The sequence below is a fragment of the Opisthocomus hoazin genome, chromosome 11, assembly GCF_030867145.1.
Source record: "Opisthocomus hoazin isolate bOpiHoa1 chromosome 11, bOpiHoa1.hap1, whole genome shotgun sequence".
NCBI lineage: Eukaryota > Metazoa > Chordata > Aves > Opisthocomiformes > Opisthocomidae > Opisthocomus > Opisthocomus hoazin.
In genome coordinates, this window is record NC_134424.1 from 24,207,898 (window position 1) to 24,234,687 (window position 26,790).

Here is a 26,790-nt window from a genome sequence, read left to right on the forward strand (position 1 = left end):
ACCCCCAGAGGTCCCTTCCAACCCCTACTATTCTGTGATTCTGTGATTCTGTGATTTTATTACAGTGCGTGGGAATGAAATAAATACGTTCTTCTCTCACATTGACATCTTCTGATCATCTGAAAAATTTTTGCCCAGTAGCTCCAGTTCCCACAAACAACATTTCAGGAGATTTAAACAGCAGAATTTTATGTGAAATACCTGCGGGGTAGGGGAAAAGAAGCACCAGCTTCTCCTGTTTTTCCTTCACAGCAGAACTACAGAAGTCTAACATCCATGGACCACGTTAATTCTTCGGGTGATCATCTTCACCATTCTGTGACAGCGAAACCAGACCCACACTTCAGGTTTTGCCACAGCCTCAGAAGGGCACATGGCATGCTAATGAAGCACAGCTCCTGTTACTTTCAGTTTCGTGCATCTAAAGCACTGTCTAGAGTTTCTTCAGTACCGCAGTAATTCTGTAACCGATGGAGCAGATCGAGCTGTATAATTTTAAGTCCATGTACTAGATCACCAAAAATGGTTGTCACTCAAACACTTGTAACAGACTTTTGAGAAGTAACTTCCCAAATAAAAAATGGTTAAGTACCAGCCCATATGCACTAATTCCTTCTTTTCTTTTTGTTTCTCATCTGGATAGACGGAAGTTCTTTTGTATTGCCTCTCTAGGTGCTTTTAACATCTACATAATCTTTGACCAAAATGTCATTCTTAGTTAAGAAAGCAAGAGAAGAACATGAACAGTCAGCTTTCATTCTTTACTGCTTAGTCTAGCTGTCTTCATGGTGTTCGGAAGCATAGATCAGCGCAAGGCAGTAATAACAACTCAAAATCTTGCCTTGAAACAAAAATTCAGCTACTCCTTAGAGCTTATAAATCCCCAAAGTAGAATTTGACTGACTGGGTTTGGTCAGAAAAAGAGGCACGTGTGAGTAAAGTAAAAATGGTTAGGAGGAGACAAATGCTAACAAAAACTATGTGTAAAGAGTTCAGCTCCCAATTAATCCATTCTCAGTCGTGTCAGGTTAGCTTACATTTTACCCCACTTCTGTTACCCTGTTATCATCCATCACTTTTATAGAACAAAGATTTAGCCATAAAGCCAGGTACCTACTCCTCCACAATATATATCCTGTACTGGGAAACTTAAATGTCAAGCAACGTGAAGTGGATCAGTTTTTAAACACCACATCCACCCTTGCAAAGTTCTGAGCAATGCCACTGCCAAGACAAGTCAAAACTCCAGTCCCAGGAAAAAATAAAAAGTCTGCCTTTTTTTTTTTTTTGGATCCTCTTTCTAATTCTTGTAACATAATCTGTGGGAAAAAGTGCAACATCTCTCTTCTACTCCTGGGCTATCTTAAAGTGAAGCAGGGGGATAGTCTTTCTGTTGTTCTTCTTGGATTATATTAAAGAACACAGTTGATACTCCAGACATTATTTGAACTCTTTCTCTTTTTAAAAAAGTTGCATTTTATTTGCATTCTTTCTTAAATTAGTTTTTGAGCTGCAAGAATCTAACTACGGATGAGCAAATCAATGTTTCATGAAACTTAATGTAAACTATCATCTTGAGGTGGAATGTTCTTCCTTAGAAAATGAGGAATTAGAGTAAATGGGGAAAACAGGATTTTGCCATTTCAGCTGCTTCTTTACATGACTGAGTATGCATTTTGAAAGCTAACTACTAATTTTAGGTACCTATTTTGAAAATTCTGATATGAGATTTTAAAAACATCTTAAAAAAAGACAAAAAATTGCTTGTTTAGAAATGTATGTCTAGTAAAAACATTTCCATGCTGGAGACGTTTATTGTCATTCAGAACTGTAACTCATTTGTGCTGGCATACATGACAGTTTAGATCATCTTTCTTAAATTACTCTGAGTCAGTAATCATTTCTAGTTATTTCTGGTATGGAACAATAAACTCTACTAGTGATCAAAACTTGCAAATGCTGCTTCGTTTGCAGCACTCTCTTGCTGCACAGCCTTATTTTGCCAGGGGAAGAAGCAAGGCAGAGCTTAATTCAGTTGCCTCTTACTCCGTGCCTGCATGGTTACAAAGGACAAGATAGCTGAGCGTCCAGGAATAAGAGGAAATTCTGTCCTGAACATTGGCAGCTAGCGCCATTTTCCATCACTGTATCTGCTGCCTAGCCTCCCGCTGCCATTTTAGCATAGCCCAGGTCTCCCACGGATCCCGTGTCCGACCTGCCAACCCCTGCGTGGCTGTCGTGCTGTTACCAAGACAGGCACCATGATACAAGATCTGAAAAGGCACTAGAGAGCTGTGGTGGACTTACTCAGCCCCCTGCACCCTGCCCAACCTCACTGGAAGCTGCTGTCGATGGACAAGTTGTCCGGAAATTCATTTGTAGTGGCCACAGCCACGTCAACGCGCAGACAATACGCAATGACTTCTTTGCTTCTGTAAGCAGGAGCTGTGCTGTATGTGATACGTTCATTGAGACAACGGTGGCGCAGAGAACTGACTTTGTTCTTGTGGAGTAGGAAGTACTCAAAGCACACACAGTGTTTACAAAGTACCTTCGTTCTGTTTTGACTAATTTTACTGGCGAGTTAGTGGTTGTTTCAAAGCTAGATTAGTCACTTTGCCCATAGTTACAATCTCTTCAAATCTGCTTCAGCGTTTTGAATTCGCTTCAGGCCTAGTGGTCAGAAAACGGCTCCATCTCATTCTTAGACCTGAACTCGATGAGTAGCTCCGTAGATTTCATATTATCTGGGTTTATAAGTGAAAGATGAAAAAAAGATGGAGTGCTGTGCATAGAAACCTGTGGCATCATGAGCTGCCTCTCCCCTGGAAAAGGTGCAAATGAAGTGTAGACCTTGTGTTCCTAGGCTAATGCTCAGCAAGGACAAACAGCCACAGACACGCCGGTTACTGCTGTGTTACCACGTACGCAGCCCCAGCTATTGGATAACTGCGTATTCAGAGCCAGCGTGTGAATTCAAAGCACCCTCTACTTAACGAAGGAAGACAAAATGGACACTAGAGGTGTGAATGGTCTTTGTATAAAACCTCACTTTTTCTGATTAGTATTTTGGAGATGTGTTATAGGTTGCTTTAAAATGCCTCAGCCGTGAAACGCTGCGTGAGGCACACCAGCGTGCATCAGCTTGCATGTGACAGGCTTTGGCACGCCTGGCAGTACGAAGGTGTTCTGGCATCGCGGAGAGGCGAAGTGTTCTGTGCACTGCGTGGGAGGACACACCACGCAGATTCGATTGCATCATCTTGCTCGCTTTTTTCTTTTCTTTTCTTTCTTTTTTTTTGTTCCAGATGGTAAAACAAAGACTGTAGTGAAACCCGTTTTCTCCCAGCAAGAGGTGGGAGGGAATTTTATATGAACGAGAAACTTTGCCTCAAGCCACAATCTGGGGCCTGGACTAATGAACTACCTGTAATTCACATTGTGCTAAATATTGCTGAAACTAGGCATGCACTAATCACCAACCATGCCAAACTATGCATAATTACTATGCTTTCTCTGTAGCAGTAATTAATTTGCGTTAGCAGCTTTGATTAATCTTTCTAATCTAAAAGCAGAGTGCCTCTCAGACATGAAAGGCTCTGTAACTGCTCACGGTTCTTCTTGCAGCCCAGGGAAGGGTTTCAATCCAGTGAGGGCAGGAAGGGGACAACAGTTAAAAAAATCGAAGTATAGCTGATACTTAGGAACTATTAAAAACTATTAACAGTTACAGCGTTCTATTTCGCCACAGAATTCATCTTCGAAACTACAGGCTTCTGTACACAGTACGTTCCTCCTGCAAGAGAGGAGAGTTGCGATTGCTGCAGTAAGAGGGCTTCTCTGAGGGCTGTGCCACAAAGATGATGGTTACACGCCGAACAGAGACTGAGATTCCACTCTACAGAGGGCAACGCTACGTATTTAATGTTTGCAATGTTGCAGTGCAGACCTACCCCTCACTTCGATTTAGTCTTGACCCGGAGGAAAGCGTTGTTCTAGGCTTGATCAGCTGCGACACTGAGTCAGTCGCCACCGCCAGTCCAGAAAAGGTGTCAGCTGTGATGCCTGCGAGTGATTTGGACGCGTCTGCTTTTCAGGAAATACACACGCGAAGATCATCAGCGCAGACTGTGCTGCCAAACAGAGAGCTACCAGGTGCTAATGTAGGAACTAAACGCTGGCATCACCGGAGGGTGAAGTTTCCATACCTCGATGCCAGTCTCCTGGCCCAAGCCAGGCTCTTCACCCAAAGGAACCCAGAACTGCTGAAAGGACGTCTGTCATCAGACGGTGACTGTGCTTTACCTAGAGTTCATAAACTATCATCAGATCTACAAGAAGTCAGATTTCTGAGGCAGTTTTAAGTTAACGTTGTGTTGCTCGTCTTCTCCCTCAGACATGCTAACACCACAGTTATTTTTTTCTTCATTTCCCTGTTAGCACTGCTTCCTGGCAAGGAACACTGCTGCGTGTAACTCATGATATGCAGAATGACAGGATAATCATTGGGAAATGGACAGTCTAGAGATTACTAATGAAATTCAGTTTGATTTAGGTGATTTAAAAAAAAGATGCCGCTATTACCTCAAAGTCTGGGATCAATTCTGTTTTCGTAAGTCAGAGAAGTATTTTTAAAATACGTAACTTCTTAGAAAATATAAATGTGATTCCTAGAATTTATAACTTTTTATGATGCTGATTCAAAAAGGGAATTATTTGTGACCATTTATTTTCTTACAGTTGTGGTCTGTGTCCAAATATTTTATAATCATAAAGCTACCCTTCTGATATCGGTCAGAACAGACAATATATATTGACGTTGAAACAAGCTTTGTAGAAGACATTTTTTTAAACCAGGCATGGGACTTTACATTTATTAGAAGGTGTTCACAAAAATAGGGGTAACATCATGCATATTCTTTGCAACTAAACCCAGTTATGGTTACAATTTGGAAATAAATTTGAACAGACATATGGAGATACAATAGTACATATACACTCTACTTATGACATAAACTGTACTGGTAACTCTCAGCAATACATCAGAAGTCTACAACCAGCTGATGGAAAGATTGTATAAGGAGGAAGAAACTGCTTCAATTTCTCACATTATTTAGTGGCTCGACAAAAAAGTCAGTGGGAATTGCCTCCTAAATTTGGGAGACAAGAACAAGTCAAGACTATACTTTTGCAGTACAAAACATTTACACACAAAATACACATGCATTGCAATGCACTGGAAATGGGTGAAGCAAGGAGAAACCCCATTACTCAATGCTTTATTAACACAATTCTACAAAGGAGTCTCAGGTAGGAATATATAGTTCAGTCACGGTAAGGCCACAATATTACAATGGGTAAGGACCTCAAAATTTGTCATTCTGTGTTAGCAGTAGAACCCTTCCTTCTTTCCAGATTTTTATACATGTTCCTGAATGGTATCTCATCAAAGTCCTCCTCCTATTTTTTTTGTTTTTTTCTAAGTTTAACATATTGCTTAATACAACAGTGAGCACAGTAGAGAAGGGTACTGTCACAGGGAAAACAAAACCTAGGTAACATTCACGTAGCTTTTGAGACTCTATGCTAGGTGCATTTAGATGAAGCTGGCTAATCAGAAAAAAGACTAGCGAAGGATTTCCTCAAGTTTCGAATCGTTTCAGCTTTTGCTTCATCTTCATTCACAGATGATCGGAAGAAGGATGATTCTGTGAAACTGAAGGCATTTGTCAAAGACTGCGACTTGCTGCAAGACAAAAATGCAAGAGGTTTTGTATGGTCATATTGCCTACCAGCTTCCACCCACCTATAACTCGTACAAACGATGAGAAAAGGAAGAGTGTCCATGAGATGCAGACGGTTTGCACATCAAAATGGACAGTCAACACAAGCAATGTGGTTAGATGCAGCACACAGAGCTGCTCCAATGCAGCACATTTCTTCTGCACTTTGATTGGAGAAGCAGGATCATCTTCTTCGTTAGAGAACACACTGCTTTTTTTACACATCTGAAACCTTGTATTCCAAGTAAATTGGATGATGTAAATCAGAAATTGAGGAAAAAGTGGGCCTGCCTGCTATATCCCAGTCACCACCCAACACAGGATGATGAACAACTGGGCTTGTTACGGCGGCAAACAGTTACGTGCAAGGAAAAATTAGGTATATTGGATGAATCCTAAAGTTGTAATGTGCTCTCTCTCTCTCACTTGATTGTTAATGGAGGCTTAACGACACTTTACATCCTAAAAAAAGTCCCCAAATCAGATATAAATTTTCTTGTCTATAAGCAGACTAGCAACGTTCCTCTGTTTCTAGTGCCATCATGGAACTACAGTATAAGTCTCTGTAAGCATGAATAAAATAACATACAAGAAGGAAAATGTCTGAAATCTAAAACTTTAACTCATGACTTGTCAGATAAAATAATATTTAAAAAGTAGGCTTGAATTTAAACAGAAAACATTAATGAGTTATAATCCTTCCATGAATACGTCCACGCATTAGTAAAACTAGTTAACTGATTTCATTTTTATCTCACTCCAATGACAGGATTTCAGTTTTGGCTATAGTAAAACTGAAACACTTTTCCTATTCAGATCGTCTTGTACTCTTCACGGTTTGCAACTTCTCTGCCTCTAAACTAATAATGTACAGCAAACAGTGCTGCAGGCACTTTAGGTTTTTCATAAATTATAGTTGTGTTAATGAGAATAGACTGATAAATGTTTGTTTGTACTCACTGAAAGAGGGAGGGTGGGAAGCAGCACTTGACTTGATTAGTAACACAATAAGTAGCCTAATTAAATATTTATTCACTGATTAATAACATGTACATACAGGTTAGGCAACAGCATGTGGGTGAATACAAAGCATACACATGCAAATAGATAGAGTTAATCCTACAGGCAGGAGATCTGAGTCTTGGTGTGGACCTACAACTGTGCCTTGGAAGTCAGAAAAACTGCTCTCATTACGGCTTGCATCTTAAAAACGTCTGTTTCTCCTTTCAAATTTTATTTTAAATAGAGACTATTCTCTCCCATTTGAAGAAGAGAAAAAACAATCCAGATCCGAACAGGAAACTGAAGGGAAGCGAGAAAGCTGGGGAGCAGCACGTGGTACAGTTCTTCTGTACCTGTTCCTAAACGTCAGAAGCTCACAAGTCAGGCTTCAAACTACAAACCGGTTTCCATCTTTCTTAAGAAAACTGACCTCCCTATTCTCTATGTGTATTTAAATAATGGATGAATTGAGTTTTATGATTACAAAATGGAATAAAGAAATACGTTGTCCTAGGAAGGCAAGGAAAATACTGTCCCCTGGATATTGTCACCTAAGATATCTTTTCCACTGAACTGTGCTCAGGTGAGGACTCCGCGTTGGTTCACGCCAGTGTTAGCAAACGAGTGGGTGGAAAAAGGGGATCTGTGTTACCCGGGTGAAACAAAGACCACGTTCCCGTCTTTGTACTCACCACAACCAGTAGCACGTGTCTGCGACCACCGGCAACAACGTGTGCCAGGGTCGCCACGTCGAAAACCAGCAAGTCTGCTAACACCTGCCCCGTGTCTCCTGCTCCCTGGGTCCGAGCTGTGAGGGGAGACACAGCCTCGGGTCCCTTCCACGTTCCGCACTGCGGCACGCGGCTGGCCAGGCACCGCGCCCGCAGCGCTGCGCAGCCAGGCAGGAACGCGCCCGCGCGAGCGGCTGGCGGGGCCGCCAGCCGCCCTGCGCAGCCACGCGCGGTTGGTCCTCGGGAGCGCTTCTGAGCGAGGCCTTGGAAACTGCTGTCTGGGGCCTGAGCAACTGCGAGGTGAAAAGTTTAAACCGATAAGAGTTCCTCCTCTGCGCGCGGGCTCAGAGCACGCCCAGATCACGAGCCCGTGACGCCAGGAGGAGAAAGCAAACACCAGAAGGATGAGGAGTTCTCAGGCCTCGTCGGGGCAGAAACTGCACAGCTAACAAATGAAATTTTGTGCAGTGCTTAGGATATAGCTAATGATGCTGTCTTACTAATCATAAACAGAGAATAAGCTTTTTGAGATATTTTAACCTCGTGTTGGACTTGGGAACGTATGTACCTGTTTTTCTGAGTTTCAGAATAACTCCCAAATTACAATTACGACAACAAAACCTGTGTGGAGGAGAAAAGAAAATGGATCAATTAAATCTTACTTCAGCTGTGGATGAGACTGCGGCTTCTGCTGCGGAGCAGGCTGCGGCGCTGGCTGCGGCTGCGGCGCTGGCTGCGGCTGCGGCTGCGGCTCCGCTTCCTTTGATAACCTGGCGCTGGGAGGACCTTGAGCCTGGGGCCGTGGCTGCTGGGTTGTAGGTCCGGGCGGACGCTGTGGCTGGGAAGCTGAGGGCTTTGCTGCCTGCCCGGGGGGGTACACGCGCTGGGGCTGCAATGGCTCCTGGCTTTGGGATTGCATTCCTTGGGGTTGCACTGGGCCCCCTAGGTTCAGTACAAGAAAAACTTCATCATGTCATAGTGTCAAAGAATTCTTATTAGATTTCATATCCAACACTTCAAAACAACCCTTGAATGTGACTAATTCTACTTTTGAGGCAAAATTCTATTAATATGGACTGAATTTTCATGTAGTCAATACTACTCCTCACAGCTGGCACATAAGTAACTTGCTTGGAGCCCCAACGATTCATCCTTAAGATCGCTAAGAAGTACAACATTTATCCCAGCAGTAGCGGTACCGACTTCAAATCACACCAATGGAGTTAACTCCAGTATAACTTTGGCCCAGCTCAAGCAGAGGCTGCGAGACAACTGACTTTCCCAGTAACATCTACTTCAGCAACACAGCTACTATTTTCTGTGTAGTTAGTTACTGCAGTTCTGTTCCTCCAAAGTTTTAAGATTATTTCTGTAATACTCCTCTTAGATTCACTCTTATAGCAGTAAAACAACTTCATACTGAAATTTTCCAGCTAATTTAAAGCCTTTTGATAACTTATTTAACCCCTTAGTGAAATATGTCAAGAACATCACAAGAAACACATGGAAGTCACTACTAATTCTTCACCAAAGAGATCTTTCCACCGAGAGGAAGCATACTGTAAAATACTGTATCACATGTGAAGCTACAATGTGTAGCGGAGGCTCAGACTGTGAAATCCACGGCTGAAAGACACTACGTCATCGCACAGGTGGGTTTTTTTCTGCTTTCTGACTGAAATAGCGCCGTGTCAGATATCAGCAGGCATGCTGCTTTTCTCTCGGATCAGATGTCTGCATGTGGCTTTCTGGGCCGACAGTCGTACCCGAATCGTTATTCTTGCACGTGACAAAGCACACAGGGCATCTGAGTTACGGAGAAGGAAGGACAGGAGGAAATTCTGAGCCATTTGTTTGTATAATGTTTCAGTCAGGGCAAGAGCTTTGCTGAACAGTAAATATTATGGAAGAGGACTGATCTAGATGTTCTGAACATTTGGGAATTTTCAGTCTTACACAGATACTTAGTGCAAGTAAAAGGCTTAAATCTATTCAGGTGTCTAAAGGAAAACCTTCGTATCTGGAAGCACTGCTGCAATACACAATTATTTTTTTTTTCAAAAGGCTCTTACAGTTAGCTTTCTACTTACTCTGCGAGATTCCAGTGTATGTGCCTGAGAGCAGCACATACCAACACTTCAGTAAGTTTTAACACAGTTGTAGCGGTGTGTTGTGGTGTAGAAAGATAAATAGCACGTACTGTGTGTTAAGGAATGTGCCTTCATTGTGTATTAATTTGAACCACTTTGGTAGGAAATATTTGAAGGTGATAACGTGGTCTTGCAACATCTCAATAAGGATTGTTTTCTTATTAGTCTCCTTTCGCTCAATATTGGAAAACAGAAATGTTTCTTTCCCCCACTTGTACATACAGGCTTGAATGCCAGAAACTTTACACTGAAGACAGATATAACTTTCTTTTATTGCACATTAAGCTGTACAAGATATTTCACATAAAAGATATACTGCTGTCACACTTCCAGCATTTGCTCACTTTCTTGCAGCTGGGTTGTACAAAAGGCAACAATCATGAAAGAAACTTTTACCAAAAATAACTCAACAAAACTGAACATCAAGCCTACACTGTGAAACATCTGTTCCCTGTTACCCACGATATTGCACCTAAGCATGCTTGCATGCAGAGAGACATTTGGGCTTGCTCCTCGTCTGGGGGGTGTAGCAACAGCGCGCGCCCTCGCCAGTCCTTCCAGCCAACAAGCTGAAATCCTACCTGCAGCCCCCACCTCTCCTTGGCACACACGACCCACAAGCGTCGTGCGAAAAGCACTTGCGAATGCTTGCACCGCTACATGCAAAAAATACCAACTGCTTTAAATAAAATCAATCATCAGATTCATTTCTTCACCCCAGGGCAGTATGGTTTATTCGCTTCTACGGTGTCTGGAGGTAAGGATTTGTGAACCTGACTCTAAGTGGAATTTTATTAATGGAGAACAGAACAGCCAACGCCATCACTGGAATGACCACTGACCCAGACAAATGCTGATCACTAAAGCAAAATACTCATGTAATTTACTGATAGGCAGTAAACAGTAGCACTTACCACAAACATCTAAATAGCTAATAACGCATACCTTAATTCTCGTCTTACCAGCCAGCTTGTACAAATAAAAGAAACACTAAGAATGATGATTCTCACTGATAATTTTTTCCAGTGTTTGTAGGGAAAACAGAAGTAGAACATCAGGCTGTTTTCCCTTCAAACAAAATTGTTTGCACTAAACTAATGGCCACTACTCATCTTCGTAGACATCCAAGATTAAAATTATACTTTTGTGGCTCGCTTGCAACTAAGCTTTATGGTATGCTTGCAGTGTGCACCCTGTGATTCTAGGCTAGAGCTCTCACGACAGATTAACTGCCTCCCTGCGTATTTCTTGTCACATTACACCATAAATTGGTTATGCAAAAATCACAAATAATTTACCTACAGAAAACCTAGCAGTTGTCAGGCACCTCCAGTCTTTTTGCATGTTTGGATTTCAAGCAATTATTACAAACCCTACTTACGTGGATAACGCTGGGACTGAACTGTCTGTACAGCTATCTGGAGATTTCTACGTTTAAAATAGTAGACCTGAGCTGGTAAATAAAACTGCTGACACTTTTGTCTGGCATTTTAATCACAGGGCAAGACCCCTAGCTGGTTAAAGGTACCCTGGTCTACCATCTCCTAAAACACCTCGGTGTTTGAAAAAAATGAGCTCTTACAGGAAGTTTAACAGTCCTTGAGGTACATCTCGCCAAATCACCTGGGATTTCACTCTCTAGGTAAGTATTAAGATTTTTGAAAGTATTTGCATCAGTTTTCATTAAAAATCTCCATAGATTACTCGTTCAGAATGACAACAAAAGGTACTATTGAATTGAAATAGGATACATTAGATACTCACACTTTCACTGAGATATTGCACATAGGTGGCCCATTTACATAGCTTTGTAGCTAATAATTTAATGCAGAATTACTAAAAATATGAATACTAGTATGTAAAATAGAAGATATTTTAAATATTCCTTGGGAAGAACTAGATCTTCTGGAGTCACTGAAATATTAGACTTCCACTTGTTTACAAGTAAAACTCAAATGTTAACAAACTTTATAAAATTATAAATAAAAAGCCTCACTAGCAAATTCTAATCTATACTTTTAAAAATATATCTGGATCACCTACCTATTAGTCATGCACACACACACAAAAATAAAGGCTATGAGTACAGTGTGCACACACTCACAGCGTAAGCAGAAGTATTTCGATTGGAACCTCGGTGGTATTTTACTTAACGATATATAATACTCAAAAAATACCGTCTAACTATCCATCATGTACAGTTGCACGGGGCTCTAGAGAGGCACATTCTTTGTACACTGTTGACAACAGCCCTGGAATCACACGTTTTACAGAGCAAGGCAGGTAAGCATTACACGCACGGACATGAACAAGTAAACAACCAGACGGTATCGTTGACACTGCATAGAAAAAACACAGTCCAGGTCAGCACTGAAACAATGCAAAAATTGAACAAAACTGGCATGTTTGCTTTTAAGATTGCGGGTTTGTTTCTTTTCTTTTTTCATTTCTGCTTTAACCCTTGCTTTTAGTCTCAATTATCTAAGTAGCCTGGACTTGTTTTGGTCCTACTGCAACGCCATTACAGTCGAGAATGTACTGTAAACAACCTTGAGGTGGTGGTCGCTGAGGTGGGATTTTGTTTGGCTCTGGCTCCTTTAGTGATCCACTCTGGAAAACACATTTGAAACAAAAGAGAAAAAAAAAAAATTAGAGTAGTTTCGTTCCAATTTTCCACTAATTTGCCTTTATTTTCCTTAGAAATCTCTTTATTGGTTGGAGCTGAACATATACGTGTAATTTATTCCAGATAACATGTTCTAATTTAGTTGCTGTCTGACATGATATATGAATCCTGCACTAATCCAAAGCTGAGTTCTTAAAAAACAAATGTTTTCCCTCTGCAGCATGTGATCATGATCTCCGGAGTGCCTTCTCAGATCTCACCTCCGTTTCCGTACGGCCTTTCTCCGGCAGTTCCTAGCACCTTGAACGCTTTTCTGCATCTCACTGCTTCTGCTCTCTTTTTTAGGGTGGACTGAACAGAAAATGGACTTCAACAGATACATTCAAGTAATTTAAGAAATAATTTATTTTTAATGGCATTCACTCGTACCTGGAAGCACGAGCGCAGCAGGACTTGTTGCTAGTGGTAGTTTCACTTTGATTTGCTGACTGCAAATGGGAAGGGAGATGGACTACTCTAGGTTAGCTGTTTTGCTAAGCAAAATGAAAGAAGGAAGCAAAAACCACAGACAAATAATAAAAATAATTGAAATTACTTCATGCTACTCCATCTGACATGTTATTAGAAACACATGTAATACTTAACTTTTCAAAACAGGAGATTTATTTGGCAGGATCCTTTTCAAATGTATACTTGCCGAGAGGAAAAGATGGGTCTGAACCAAAGCCTTGGAGCAGAACACCCTCTGGGAACATTAGTATTTGGATCCAAACTTTGTCTCAGGCCCATCTCTAATATTTTGAAAAGTGAAATATGTTAAGTCATTGGACATAATAGCTTGGGAGTCTTTTAAGGATCCAGAAATTAAATTGCCATCTGTCAAGAAGGAAAAAAACCCAGAATGCATTAAGTAATAAATGGAAAATTAAACGTATTTCTTGCAAAGTTTACTGTTATCTTCTGATAGTTTTGTATTTGATGTTAGAACTATAGAAATAAATCTCACTCCTAGCAATGTGAATCCCTGCACAGCAAACTGGAAGGTGTTACGACACTCTACTGTATGCAGCTGTTACAAATTGCTTTGTCTGCTTTACTTACATAAATAAAAAGACATAGGACAGGTCCAAAGCTCTGATCGTTCAGAGCTACCAACCTTCAGAAGACCAAATGAGGAGTAAAAATGATACGTACAAAATGAACGAGGCAAAATCTGATCCTTCTATTCACTCACCCAGTAACGCAGTTCTCGGTAAGCATCATTGTAAGGACGAGGATACTCGGAAACGAAGAGGATTTCATAAGGAAAGACACAGCCACCAGAAAATTTTCAAGTTCTTCAGTGTGGGTTAAAGCCTTCTCCGTTTTGTCTCTCTCCTTCCTCTAATTTTCTGAACTACATCTAGAAGCTGACACTCTCTCCTATGCATGCGCCAGTAACGTTCAGTATTTGCGGTGCCCACTCTGTATAACGCGGTGGAGCTCGCTGGAGCAATATGCATGGACACCAGTAACTCCTCGGTCCTGGGGGAAACCTGCCCCGAGCAGGGACCTGGAAAAGCTGCCCCCGAGGAGCGAACTCCTTTAGCATTCCAGCAGCATCGTGCTGGCACATCTGGCACCTTCCCCCATGCCTTTGGGCGCTGGGAGCTTGCCTGGGTGTCCTTCAGCGGGACACAGAGGCCAGCCCTTCCAGGGACAGCACAAGCACTCGGGCTCAGCGACCTCCAGGAGGTTCTTTCTGGAGGAGTCCATGTGACTTCTGTCAGACAGCACACACCATGTTTTAGAAGGAACATTGCTACGATCACCACGTGAGAGGCTTCCTGGCCTTACAACCCGCCAGAAACCGACCTGCTTGGTTCTCTGCAGCAGCACAGGATGGCTAGGGAGGATGCGAGCGTTACTGCTTTTCTAGTAAAACAAAAGATTATGTAGGTAAAACTCATCTTTTATTTAGAAACTGAAAGCACAGGCTGGGAATTTAAATTGGCACCTATTCTAACATGAAAACAACACCCGCAGGGCCTCTGTCTCCTCCGTGCCTGGGGGCTGAGCAGACCTGCCGCCCGTTCTCGCACTGGAACAGCCTTGGGTTTTACAGCACGCAGCACCTACCTGACTTGACACGACAACAGCAGCACTTACGCAATCTGCATATCTCCCCATCTCACAAAAAAGTTGTTTTATCCTAAATTAAGCTTTCAATAAACCTCACAGAAGCTTGCTAATCCTTACCCAACTATTCTGGAAGTTGAGAGCCTGCATGCATTTTCCACTGAAGGTGTATCTCCCCCTCTCTCGTCACTGACTGCAGCTGTCCTGGTTTTACCACCCACACATCCTTTTTTTCCCCAGATATCACCTGGTGCTTCCAGGAACCTCACCCACACTCCAGGCCAATCACATGGGTATATTGCTTTTGCTAATTAGCCAACCCACCCAGGCTGACCCAAAAAGACTAATTAGCAGTACATTCCTACTTGAGAAATCTTACTCATGGTTTTTCAATGGTCTGGAGTAACCCAGTCCTTTTCTTTCAGACAGTCAGAAACCTTGAGACTTGATATTAAAGACAGGCTTTGAACGAGTCTTGTTTGCTGCTCTGAGCCAAGGCCTTTAATAAAATCCAGGCTTCTTCTAAAACACCAGTTGTTGGCAAATCAACTGCAGACTGTTACTTCTCGCCTCTCCAAGGTCGTGTGCCAATGCAATTGTGGGAGCTGCTGACTCCTTACAGGTAACACAATCTCTCTGAGCAGAGATGCTGGACTAGACCTGTCCCGCAGATGTATTCACCCCTCATGGGTTTTTTTTTCTTTTTTCCTTTGTTACCCAGCCTAGAAGCTCACCCTCCTACAACTTTCTTTTAGCACAAACATGTTTTCCTGCCCTGCAGTTCTGATCTACAAACTTGCCGACTGCTTAGTTCCAACGCTGCAGGAATCAAGGATTAGAACGCAGAATTTATCGTGGAAAACGACCCTGAACAGATTCGTACTTGGAGGCTCAGGGCTGAAGAGCAAAATGAGCAGCACAGAAGCTAGAAACTCCAGTGTTCAGTGTGGTTTAGGATCACCCAAGGGAGGTGTGGTAACTGCTGTCATAAGGAGCCCTTTTGGTTCTCATTTTACGGAACACAACTTTGGTATCACATCCAAACTCCCCCAGAGAAGGGACCGCCGATGTCGACAGTAACATCATTTGGAGCTGCCCATAGAATCCTTCCTGTTCAAAGGGGATTTACTGTTTATGTAACTATTCTGAGAAAATACAGCTTCACTTTTGGAAACCTCCAAGCCACATGAACGCTGCAAGTATACAACAGTGATTTTTCAGCTCTGGGTATAACAGTTGATGTTTTGGTCGCATAGTGGTCTTTAACAATGTTGGCCAAGTTAATCCCAGCCAGAGCAGAAACCCCACCACTTGCCTAGCAGACAGATGTCTCTCGATGTCCCTGCAGCACACCCTTCCTCTCCACTCGCCTGAAACAGTCTCCTACGAATTTCAGGGGTACAACTGGAGAAAAGAACTGTCTGTTCCTCAAAGGATGTTGTATGAGAATTCGATCAGGGGTATTACTTCTTTTTCTACCTTGTACATTTGTATCAACACAGACTGAATTCACATATACTTGAATTATGAACAGTCTGAAGAATGTTGAAATGGGCGGGAGCAAAAGCAGCAACTTGGCAGGGAAATAGCCCTTGGGCAAAAGAGATGCTAAACCGAGTCCGGGCAAAAATTGATTTTGATTTGGCTGAGTTTGAAGATTTTATGAACTATAGTTGGAGCACATATAGTTGTTTTTGGGTTTCGCTTGGTTTTCTTTGTAACGCAACGACAGAAGCTTTTCACAGGCATTACAGTATTTGAACGGAAAGCCATGTTTTCAGGTTGAGGGATCAACTGAGAATTGCCAAAAATATGAGCTGAGTTAGATCTCATAAAGGAAACAAGAATAAATAGTAAAACAACTAAGTAACAGGAAAACTAAGAAAACACGATTGCTAAGGAGAGAGGTAATTTAGATAATTTAAGCAGGGTGTCAATAGTAAATGAATATTTGATGTGTCACAGGTTCTGATAATAACAGGAACCATGGGAACATGCCAGTAGGGATAAAAGCTAAAAATGAGATGGAGGTAAAAATCAAAGATCTTCCTAGGCTCATACTGGTCAGACCAGATATTCTTCATCTCGGAAATCGAAACCAGCTGACTCATGAAATACAAAATTCCATACCCGATTTCTCTAACAACTGGAAATGTACAAGTTACGCTGGAGAAGGTTAAGCAGTAATATTACAGGAGTTACATTGTGGGTAAGGAAGTGGCTACAGAGGAGACAGGCAGTTATTGAAGAAAAACAAATGTGGAGGATGTAACTGGGATGTGGAACTCAAGTAGAATTTTCATTAATTAAGTTGGTGCAAAAAGGCAGGTGTGTGCTACTAAAACCCGTAGATGGTACAGAGCTGGAAGACTGCACGACAAAGATGTCCTAAAGAATGAATGAAATCGATGAGTGGAGTTCACAAAAAAACCTACCAAAAAAAGAAATGTCAATGCAATGTCTAGAATAATTTCTTTACGGACTAATAAAATGCATCTGTTAGAAATGCAGAGCTCACTAACTGATATCTCATGGGAAAGATCTGTGCACTAAAAAACCCCAAAATCTTATCATACGTTCAATGAAGTATTTCCAGCAGTTGTTAGGCATGATGCTGTGTATCATTTACACCACCCCAGCTCAAGAAAGGTGAATGTAAGCTGATCAGGCGCAGAAAAGTGCTACTGACCAGGCAGATGGAAGGGTCTCTACCTACAGCATTTGGAACAACACGTCTTGCTTAGTTCAGCAAAACGAAGGCTCAGACGCAGTACAGTTGCTTTTTATAAATCACAGAATCACAGAATCACAGAATAGTAGGGGTTGGAAAGGACCTCTGTGGGTCATCTAGTCCAACCCCCCTGCCGAAGCAGGGTCACCTACAGTAGGCTGCACAGGACCTTGTCCAGGTGGGTCTTGAATATCTCCAGAGAAGGAGACTCCACAGCCTCCCTGGGCAGCCTGTTCCAGTGCTCCGTCACCCTCAGAGGGAAGAAGTTCTTCCTCATGTTCAGATGGAACTTCCTGTGCCTCAGTTTGTGCCCATTGCCCCTTGTCCTGTCACTGGGCACCACTGAAAAGAGCTTGGCCCCGTCCTCCTGACACCCACCCTGCAGATATTTGTAAGCATTTATAAGGTCCCCTCGCAGCCTTTTCTTCAGGCTGAACAAGCCCAGTTCCCTCAACCTCTCCTTGTAGGGGAGATGCTCCAGTACTGGTAAAGAACTAGGCAGAAAACAAGCTAGACTAAAGGACAATGTGAACCAAGAAGAAATAGGTATAAACTACATAACACTGGGCTGGAAATAAGCACGTATTTTATAATTTAGCAAAGCAGTGAGGCCTCGAAGTGGCTTTCTGATGAGGAGCATCCAAAAATAAGAAACTCCTTAGCACCTTGTTGCTTACTTCTTCATACATTTAATGCGTAGCAAGCACGTCAGGAATACTCACCAGCTGCTGGCTCAGCCCTCACCCTGCTCCGGGTGAATGCGGCACAGGTGATGGATCTGCTTCACTCTGGTGCCACCGGCGCTGAACATGACTACAAAGTTTTTGCTGTTTATTGCATTCTGTCTTCCCTGGGGACCGAGAAAGGCAGTGAAACAGGCTCACTTACAGCTGTAACGGAGAGATGGGGTAAGGCACACCTTAGAAAGCAGCCACCTTCACCTTGGCTAGTGCCAAGGGGGCAGCTAAAGGAGAGCTGGCTCCTGCTCTGTACAGCTTTTTGCAACACCAGTGTTCAGCCTTGCCCTCCTCCACTGAGGAAACCCGTAAGGAAAAGATTCTCTCACCAAAACTGATGCCAGCCTGGCGTTTCTTCATGTTGGGGTTGTGATAAAGAATTCGTAAATTTAGAGCAGCTTTTGTTATTGCTCAACCAACTTTCCAAACTACCCATGTAAAAACTGTGAAGTTCTTCCTCTGAATGGGAAGGAAAATGACTGTTAAGAGCAGAAAACCAGCGACGCAGTGTGATTTTTACTTGAAACAGTATTTACAAAATGCACTGGAAAAGGGTTTTTTTTAAACATCAGAAAGTATTCTAACTTGCATTTTATAGACTGTTTTCCGTTGCCAGATAACTAACTGATTCCTAGAGAACAGTTTCCTTTTTGAATATTTTTACACACAGTTTTAGCAATGAGTCCCTTCGTATGGACTTACTGCTGTTCAAAGGCACGCTCCGGTGTTTTCCCCGAGACACTGAAACAGGTGACCTCCCATTATCCATTCCAGCCCTATTTTCTATCATTCTGCTGAACAAAAATAATCCCATCCAGCCCCTAAAAGAGATCAGGTTTCGAGAGAAGAAGTAGGATGTCGACTTCTCGGGGAAAACGTTTCGTAAGAAGCAGCACCACTCGCTGGAGCCAGCTGGTCCACTTCCAGAGCCGAGCAGGAATTCCAACGCGCAGCGACGCAGCCCGATTTTACTGCAGCTCTTGCTTAAAGCGACCAGACTCCGGCTTCGGTTTCTGAAAAGGGAACGTTCGAAGCGTGCAGTTGCACAGCAGCTTCCAGGCAGTTCTCTCCGGTGAGAGACCTGCTCCCCGCAGACGGGGAAGGCGTGTGGGCTACGCGACGGGAGAGAGCTCCCCCTGCGTGCTGCGGCGGCGGGGACCGGAGCGTGTGCGTGCGTGGGTGCACCAGCGAGCTGCCAGACGGGCAAGCGAAGAGGTGCTACAGATCTAGAGAGCTGTCCACTTATTGGAAATCTAAACTTCCCTACACCTTTCTCAGCGTACATAGATACCTCTGTATATGCAGAGAATAAGGTACCCCTTGGGGCTTGAGAGTGTCAAAACCCTGTGCTGCCGTTGGAGGTTGTAAGGAAGGTTTTGAACCCAGGGACTTTGACCCCAGTTGACGCTACACTGCAGGTACAACTCCAGTCCTGCAAAAAAAATAAAAAAGGCAGTTTTTTTTTTTTTTTTAATAGGGGACAGCAAGTGATCCTTGCATGAAGAGGAAGAGATTAAGACCTGCAGAACTTCATCTTGAGCCACAAAGATCCCTCATTACCGAATCCATTCAGAATTGACGTTTATGTTTTGAAACAAGAGAGTCTGGGAAAAAGATGGTGGAGCTAACTCCAGTTTCATAACCCGTGTTTCATCTTAACATTACTGTACCAGTGTTAACAGAGTGGTGGAGTGGGAGGAGGCGTGGAAAAGAGGTGGTGCACCGAGCTAAAGACCGGAGCTCTCCCCCAAACACACCAAAGTTCCGCACTCTAGCACATGGACGCGGCGCGAGAGCTCTCCGCCAGCGGTTGCGTGTGCTTCTGCCCTTCCTCCTCCTGCTGCAGCGCAAGGACGCAGCCACACAGAGGAGGTGCTGGGGGTCGCTCCGAACCCTGACAAGCTTCCCAAGCCTGGCCTCGGGGCTGGGAGAGACTGGAGAGCAACGCAGATGCAGCTGAAGACAAGCTTGCTGTGCTGGCAGCCACCCAGCCGGAGCACTGCTCCACCTCCAGATCGGTGTCTGACGTGGGGGGCACGCAGGGACGGAGGGAGGGAGGGAGCCTCTGCTTTTGCTCTATGGACAAAGCAAGAATAACTGAAAATGAGTTGCTCTGTTTTGGATTTTTCCGTAATTTCTCTTGGTGCTTATTCTTGTTTAAAAAATTTCATGAGTATTTAGCACATGGTCCTTGTACAAAATAAACTGCGGCAATGACTGCTGGAGAGAGGGACAGAATCTGTGCAAGTTAAACACGGAGTAAAGCCAAAGAGCTCTGCTTAACAGGTTGTGATTTAAAGGTCAGAGAAATCAAATAAAAACGTCAAGTGGAGACAGAGAACAATAACAAAAAAAGTAGATGGGAAACACCCACCGCAGTGGGGAAAGGAGAGGAGACTGAGGAAAAGCCTCCAAAAAAAAGATGTTTCTATTAGGTTCAGCTTAAATAAACAAAATCAGAGAGTAAAAGTAGATTAAAAATAAGACAAAATAAAAAATCAAAAGGATATTATATGATAGTAATTATAGCACTAAGACAAAACAGAGAGATCTAACTTAGACCTTCATTTTCTATTTGTGTATATGGCAGCTTCTGCTTGTTCTAGAACGATGGGAATATTGTTTTCCTTGCTTTCATTTTGAGAAGGCTGCGTTTTGCTCTGTAATGGAATGAGGACACTTTTTGAAGTCTTCCAAAAAATGCCTATGGGACAAGAAAGCTCTGTCTCGCAGCAGCCTACAAAGTACTTCTAAAGGCTACCCTGTACTGGTGGGTTCATGATTACATAAAAATTAATTTTTTAATTTAATTTCATTTAAAGGGAATTCATCACCATGGAGTTTCAGAATTCTCAGAGACAGCGTCTGCTTCTGCCAATACAACTGGCAGATTGTGAGATGATCAGAAGACCACCTGGCAGAAGATAATAAAGCTAACAAAAGCATAATTTTGTTGTGTGAATGAAGAAAAAGAGAGAACAGTATTGTTATTGCATTTAAAATAAACAAGGAAAAGCATATATTAACTAGTAATACTTGTTACGTTTGTCAGTTTTAGTTAGTATATTGTTGCCTTCTGTATTATAAAATTCTTAGCACTAAGGCTAAAGCATTATATCCTAGAGACAACCGAAGCACTCCTACCCATCCTGGTCCTGAAACGACTCTGTCCGGTTGCCTGGGGGGCTCTTTCCTTTGGGCTCGCCTAACGAGGACTTCTGTGCACATCTCTTTCTCTCACCTTGTCTGCAGGGATCACGTCTTCTTCCAGGTATGCTGCTGGTGGTAAGCATTCAACACAGAGACCACATGTTGAAAGCTTTTATTTCACTGGGGCAAATTTCTGTTGATGTCAGTAGAAATTCTGGCCAAATTATCCGAAACCTTTAACATCCGCCCCTTCGTAAATTCTCTGTTACAGTCTAATCGCCATCAGATCCCTTCAAAAAGGGCACTGTAAAGGCACACTTGCTTAGTTGTTGGCACATCATTTCAAAACAAGTTAAGAAAGATAAGCACTTACTAGTGTTTTGATTTAATCACCCTCATTTAACAGATCCATTCACGGCTAACCACCAGAAGTGTTTATGCAGACATTTACCACTAGCAAATACCCAGCAAGCTATTTACCTGTTACTCCTGCTGACGGTGAGACTAACTAAGCACCAGAACTGAGCCACACGTACGTACCTCCCTTAGTAGTTACTCCATCTACTGGTACAGGATCTTAGTAAGTATTTTAGAATACGTTATCTGAACTCTCATGATCAATTTCTTAGTAAAATCTCTACTCGACACTTGTATGTAGCTGTTTTTTAATTACTGTCAATAATTAAAATCTTAGGATTTATTTTCCTGTGTGAACTTTGTTCCTGATATATCACAATACATGAATGTCAAGTTCAAATGCTCAAAATAAATCAGGCTTTGTGTAGTGAAATAGTGACTGTTATAAATATACGGAGAGCCCTCATCCAGCAGTTCACGTCTGAGTCTCTGCCTCTGCTGTGGTCTCTGTTCCTTCTGTGCAAAGCACAGTACCTGCCCTGAGTAGGTGTCTTCTTCAAAGATGGACAAAACATCCCTGGTGCAGTAAAATATATGCTATCCTTTCATACTTGTAATAAATAAACTCGACTGTTGTAGATTTAGCTGGAATGAAGTGTGCCTCAAACGTGGCCTTTTACCAGGATGTGGTGAGGTCAGGGTCCACACACGTTTATTTTCTTCTGCTCTTCTTAATCCCATACATTTATGTTATGATCTCAAAGGGTAACAGCTGCTTTTCTTGTACTTTCACAAAGATAAAATAACTAAAAGATTAAAAAACCCCTTTGATTAAAATAAGTATCTCCTCTTCCAAATACACACAGCTAAACATCGGGTGTATAGATATATGCTTAGACATACGTGCACATTAAGGCAGCACGCTGAAATCTATTCCATACTGAAATAACGAAAATAAATGAAATGAATATATTACAATAGCATGACGAGAGATTTTCAAAGACGAAGCGTTTAGCATTTGTAACATGTATAGCTGATGGCTTGTTCGATGTGATACCGCTCCCGCACCACGCCGCAACAGGCTGCGACACTCCAGCGCACGCAGCCCCCGGGCCAGCTCTCGCCCTGGGCAGAGGCCAGAAGACGTCGCTGTCAGCCAGCTAACGGAACGCCGCAGCAGCTCCCAGCTGCAAAAACGACTTGGAAAAAGCCTTCTAACACGGCAGTTTTAAGAACGGCTTTTGGCTTATGCAGCCTCTGAAAGGCATTGTGCTTAGCGTTCTGTCACGTACATACGCCCCAGCAAGATTTTTCATTGCTCCATACGAGTTTTGATGACACTGTTTTAGGTTCTCTGCCAATATTTTTAGGAAGGCATCTTGCTGCTGCCTGACTGATTTTTCTTTAAGTCACACCAATAAGTCAATAAGCATTTTAATATGAAGTCATTTGCTGACGCGGGACTAAGATTTAAAAGAACTCTGAGGCAGATGGACAGTGTCAGTGGTAAAGAATAACTACTCAGATTTTGTTTGTAGCCACTGACGGCTGTCAAAGTGCAGACAAACTTTCTAAGCTAAACACTGAAGAGACAAAACCTTACTGATTGCTAATGTAGACTACAGGAGATGCTCAATTGGCATCTACACAGATATACTACTTGTTTATTGACAAGCTATATCGCTGTTTTTACAGAGGTACCTAATGTAAGCATTTGGAAAGGTAAACTATTAAAAACCTATATAGTAAAATCCTGTCCAGACTTTTTCCAGGGTCTCCGTGCCCCCTTGCTCCGAGCAGAGAGCAAGTCAGGCTAATCTCTTGAATATATTTAGGATCCGGGCTTCCATCAGATGTCATTCCACAAATGTGGGTACATGGGCTTGCCATTTATCCCCTACTTAAATGTGTTCCTAAGAGAAAGAAACACAGCACGTGTGGTTTTAGGGATCATTAGATCATTCAGCAACCTTCTTCAGGCAAGCTGATCTTAAATTACTCCTGCTGGCTGTTAGTATAGATCTAATTACACCAGGGAGTGATGTGCTTTGCATCAGTTCAGCAGGATTCTCAGACACTAACACTGAAACTCTGTATTTACCTTCGCTCACGCAGGATGATGCCGTGTGGTCCTTCAGTCTGATTATTTGCTAGGCAGTCTTTCCTTCCAGACAAGGGGAAGAAAAACGTGTTCCCCCAAGTAAGCGCCGAGGGACTGGGACAGAAAGAAACTTCTTGGTGGTGACGTTAACTGGTGGTATGAACACCGCCTGGCTAATGCCAGTAGATTCAGCGTTGGGGGTCCGCAGGATGACAAAAAGCTGCAGCTTTTTACAAGTCATGGCCCTTCTCCTCTTCCCCTAACCAACGGTTACACTTCGGGTGAACTTCTACCAGACAACAGAAAGTCATGTAGAGAGAAAGGTCCACACCTCAAACTTAGTGCAGAGAAGTTTACTCCTCCTAATAAGCAGATTAATACTGAATTATAGATTTCCATATAACTCCATGACCCGCTCCTTCCCAATTAAGTGCGTTCTCCTTCAGTTAAGATCAAATCAAGTAACTGTATTGTCTGGCCATCATAGAAGTTGCAGTGATTTGAAGCAAGTTGCTGCTCATCATAAGTAGTTTGCTTTAAAAAAAAAAGTAAATCCACCAGAGGGAAGGTAACAGAACTGTGACTACTCTTGTGGAAGCCCAAGAACAGGTCATTTGATAAGGGTTTGCTTTTCTCTCTGGAGTTAATACTTTTCGTTATTTACACTATCTTCACATTTGGTTCAATTTTCTCACTGAACATAGGAAAATAAAACTGGAGGAAACTGCTTGGCTCTGGTCAAATCATGTAAGGGGTCAGGGAATGAAGAATGAATAAGAGAAGAGAAAAATAGGAAAAATGGAAATAAATCAAACCAAATCTTCACATAGCTGACGATGGCTGAGTGAGGGCTCCGTGGCCCCAGCCTCTGCTGAACTTAATGTAATTGCACTGAACGTCCCTCTGGGTGAAGAGTGAGGAAGGTATTAAACATTTTAGAAAAGACTGTTCAGAAATGAATCACTTCAGGTTCTGCCACTTTAGTCTCAAAAATAATGAAAGTCCGGTCCTCTTTATTTCTGCACCATTTATGGGTTTATTAGTGGTGTGCTGCTCCTTTCTTCTGAACCCAATAGAACCAGGATACAGCTGGGAATGCAGTGCTGTGTGATGTTACGTCACCACGGATAAAACACAGAATTTAGTTCATCACAATTCATATCACGACTTGATATGCAGCTTTGAATAGATGTTTAACTATTGTTTTATAGACAAATGCTGCTACAGCATAAAATAGCCTGCCCTGAGCAACCAGCTGCAGAGCCCTGCAAACCCAGACAGCAGGAGTTCCAGCAGTGACCTCTCCTATCAACAGATGGAGACAGAGGTGAGTGATTCCACCGACCAGAACGCTTCACTGGGTAGCTTAACCTACTGGTTTTGTTTTTAGGAAAGTTTTGAGAATGGCTTCTCAAAAGAGCTGTCAAAAGTGTTCAAAGAGGTTACAAAGGGTAACCATCATTTTATTGCCTGCAAGTAGAGCAGGTTTGTCTCATGGAAAATGTCTATTAAAATCATATTCCTAGATAAAGTTCTGTTACTTATTTTCATCACGGTTGTGAATCAAACAGGCTGTCACATTTTCAAATTCTATAGAAGTAGTTTAATTTTTGGAAAGAGTTTTCTAACCATATGTAGTTATGTCCGACAGAACTTCTCTGAGTCCAGGGACTCTTGCTTTCCTTTGGAGTGGGAAGACTGGTGAAGCATCTGATAAGAGCAAAACTGGCAAGGTTTGAATCCTGTCTCATGAACACTTTCTATCCCAATACAGTTCAACCCTGCTGTCAAAAGCATGCAGTAAACTGAAGCCTGGGACCAAAAAACAAGGCAGGAGACACGGTGTGTCGGCTGCAGCCGGAGGCCGGTGGCACGAGGTGCAACGCACGGAGCCATGAACGGCTCCTCTCCTCCTTCACAGGTTCTCTGTCATTCTGTGCACCAGCAGAACTCGTTACAGAGCCTGTGCATGTCTTTGCAGATAAATAAATAAATATGCAACACAGAAAATATATATGGAAAAAATCTCAATGTATCTGATACCTCAGATCATAGATTTAATGGGTTTCAGAGTTACAGGATCTGCACCTCTGAGGTTTCAACACAAGCAAGTTTGAGGTCCCTGCCTTTGGAAGTCGCTCCTTCTGGCACTCTGCCCCAGAGAATTTTGCTGCCCTTCAGAACATACCGCAAGGCCAATCACTTCCATCAAGACTTGGCTGCACGGCTCTAAACAAAGACTTATTTTCCTAATTATTGATTTGCTTTCTGACGGCTGGTGAATTGGAGCAGTACTGACCACTGCAGGCATTTGCAAACTGAAGCATTCTTTTATGTGCAATGCACCCAGTGCCACAGAGGTGGGCAGATTATAAGCTATTTTTAGAAACCCATGCAGATAAGGAAAATCAAAACATGGCACATCTATAGCTGCACTATTGACTGTAAACTGTTCATTTCAAAGCAGAAGTAGCAAACCACACAGATTACTCTCTAATATTTATATTACTTTGGTTTCTAAGACCACACATACATATGCACATACGCAATTTGGGATAAATTACTGGCTTTGCATTCCACGCAGTATCCCCCTGCCCCGCCAGTGGATGCACGGCACTTCTCAAGAGCAGGAAATAATGGCACAGATTAGAACAGGAGAAGACTGCTCGAAGATGAAAGGGACAGCTTGTCTTAACAGATTGATTTTGTTCTCACAAAAACAACCCAGCTAAAAATTAACTGCGCTTGAGGAGATACCTGTTTTAAATACTATAGACCTGTCTCACCATTTTCCCTTAAAGCTGGGAAGATTAATGGGTATTTGCAAATAATATCTTCTGTAGAAATTCAGACCCCCTCTGTCTGTCCTAAAATGGTGGGTAATACGACAAAGTAAATTTTAAGGCAGCAGAGTCTGATTAACTGAGAGGAAAAACTAACAAATATTGCAAATATTCTGAAGGGATATCTCTGATTTTGGTCAACTGCAATCCATAACTTAAAGACAGGATAAGGAAAAGAAGATTAATGTTGAATAACATCCTGTTGCCATTAGCAAAGGCTGAATTCTTCAGTAACCTGAACTAAGCAGAAATCTAACAGAAGTTCAGCAGCTAGTCAGCAAGTATGATCTTTGGCTTCATCCAAAGCTTCTTCGTTTAAGAGGAAATAAACCTTTTCATGGACGTGACGAGTGACAGCAATGACTGATGAATTTAGGAACTTTCTTAAAATGTTCCTTGTGTCCTATTTTCATACTGGACTTCTGTAGGCAGTCTTTCTTTGGAAATGAGTAAAAACTTCA

At 42.5% G+C, this 26,790-nt stretch overlaps 1 protein-coding gene across 1 annotated transcript in view; it reads right to left on the reverse strand.

Annotated features, from left to right (window-relative positions):
- Positions 1-4,748: 4,748 nt before the first annotated feature.
- The window catches only part of SYN2 (synapsin II), a 206,353-nt gene continuing 184,311 nt past the window's right edge, over positions 4,749-26,790 (reverse strand). Inside the window, exons 11-13 of the mRNA XM_075432413.1 lie at positions 12,216-12,276; positions 8,179-8,458; positions 4,749-5,746 (exon numbers count right to left, since the gene is read on the reverse strand). Coding sequence (XP_075288528.1) covers positions 5,611-5,746; positions 8,179-8,458; positions 12,216-12,276 — 477 coding nt within the window. The 3' untranslated portion in view covers positions 4,749-5,610. The remainder of the gene's footprint in view (positions 5,747-8,178; positions 8,459-12,215; positions 12,277-26,790) is intronic.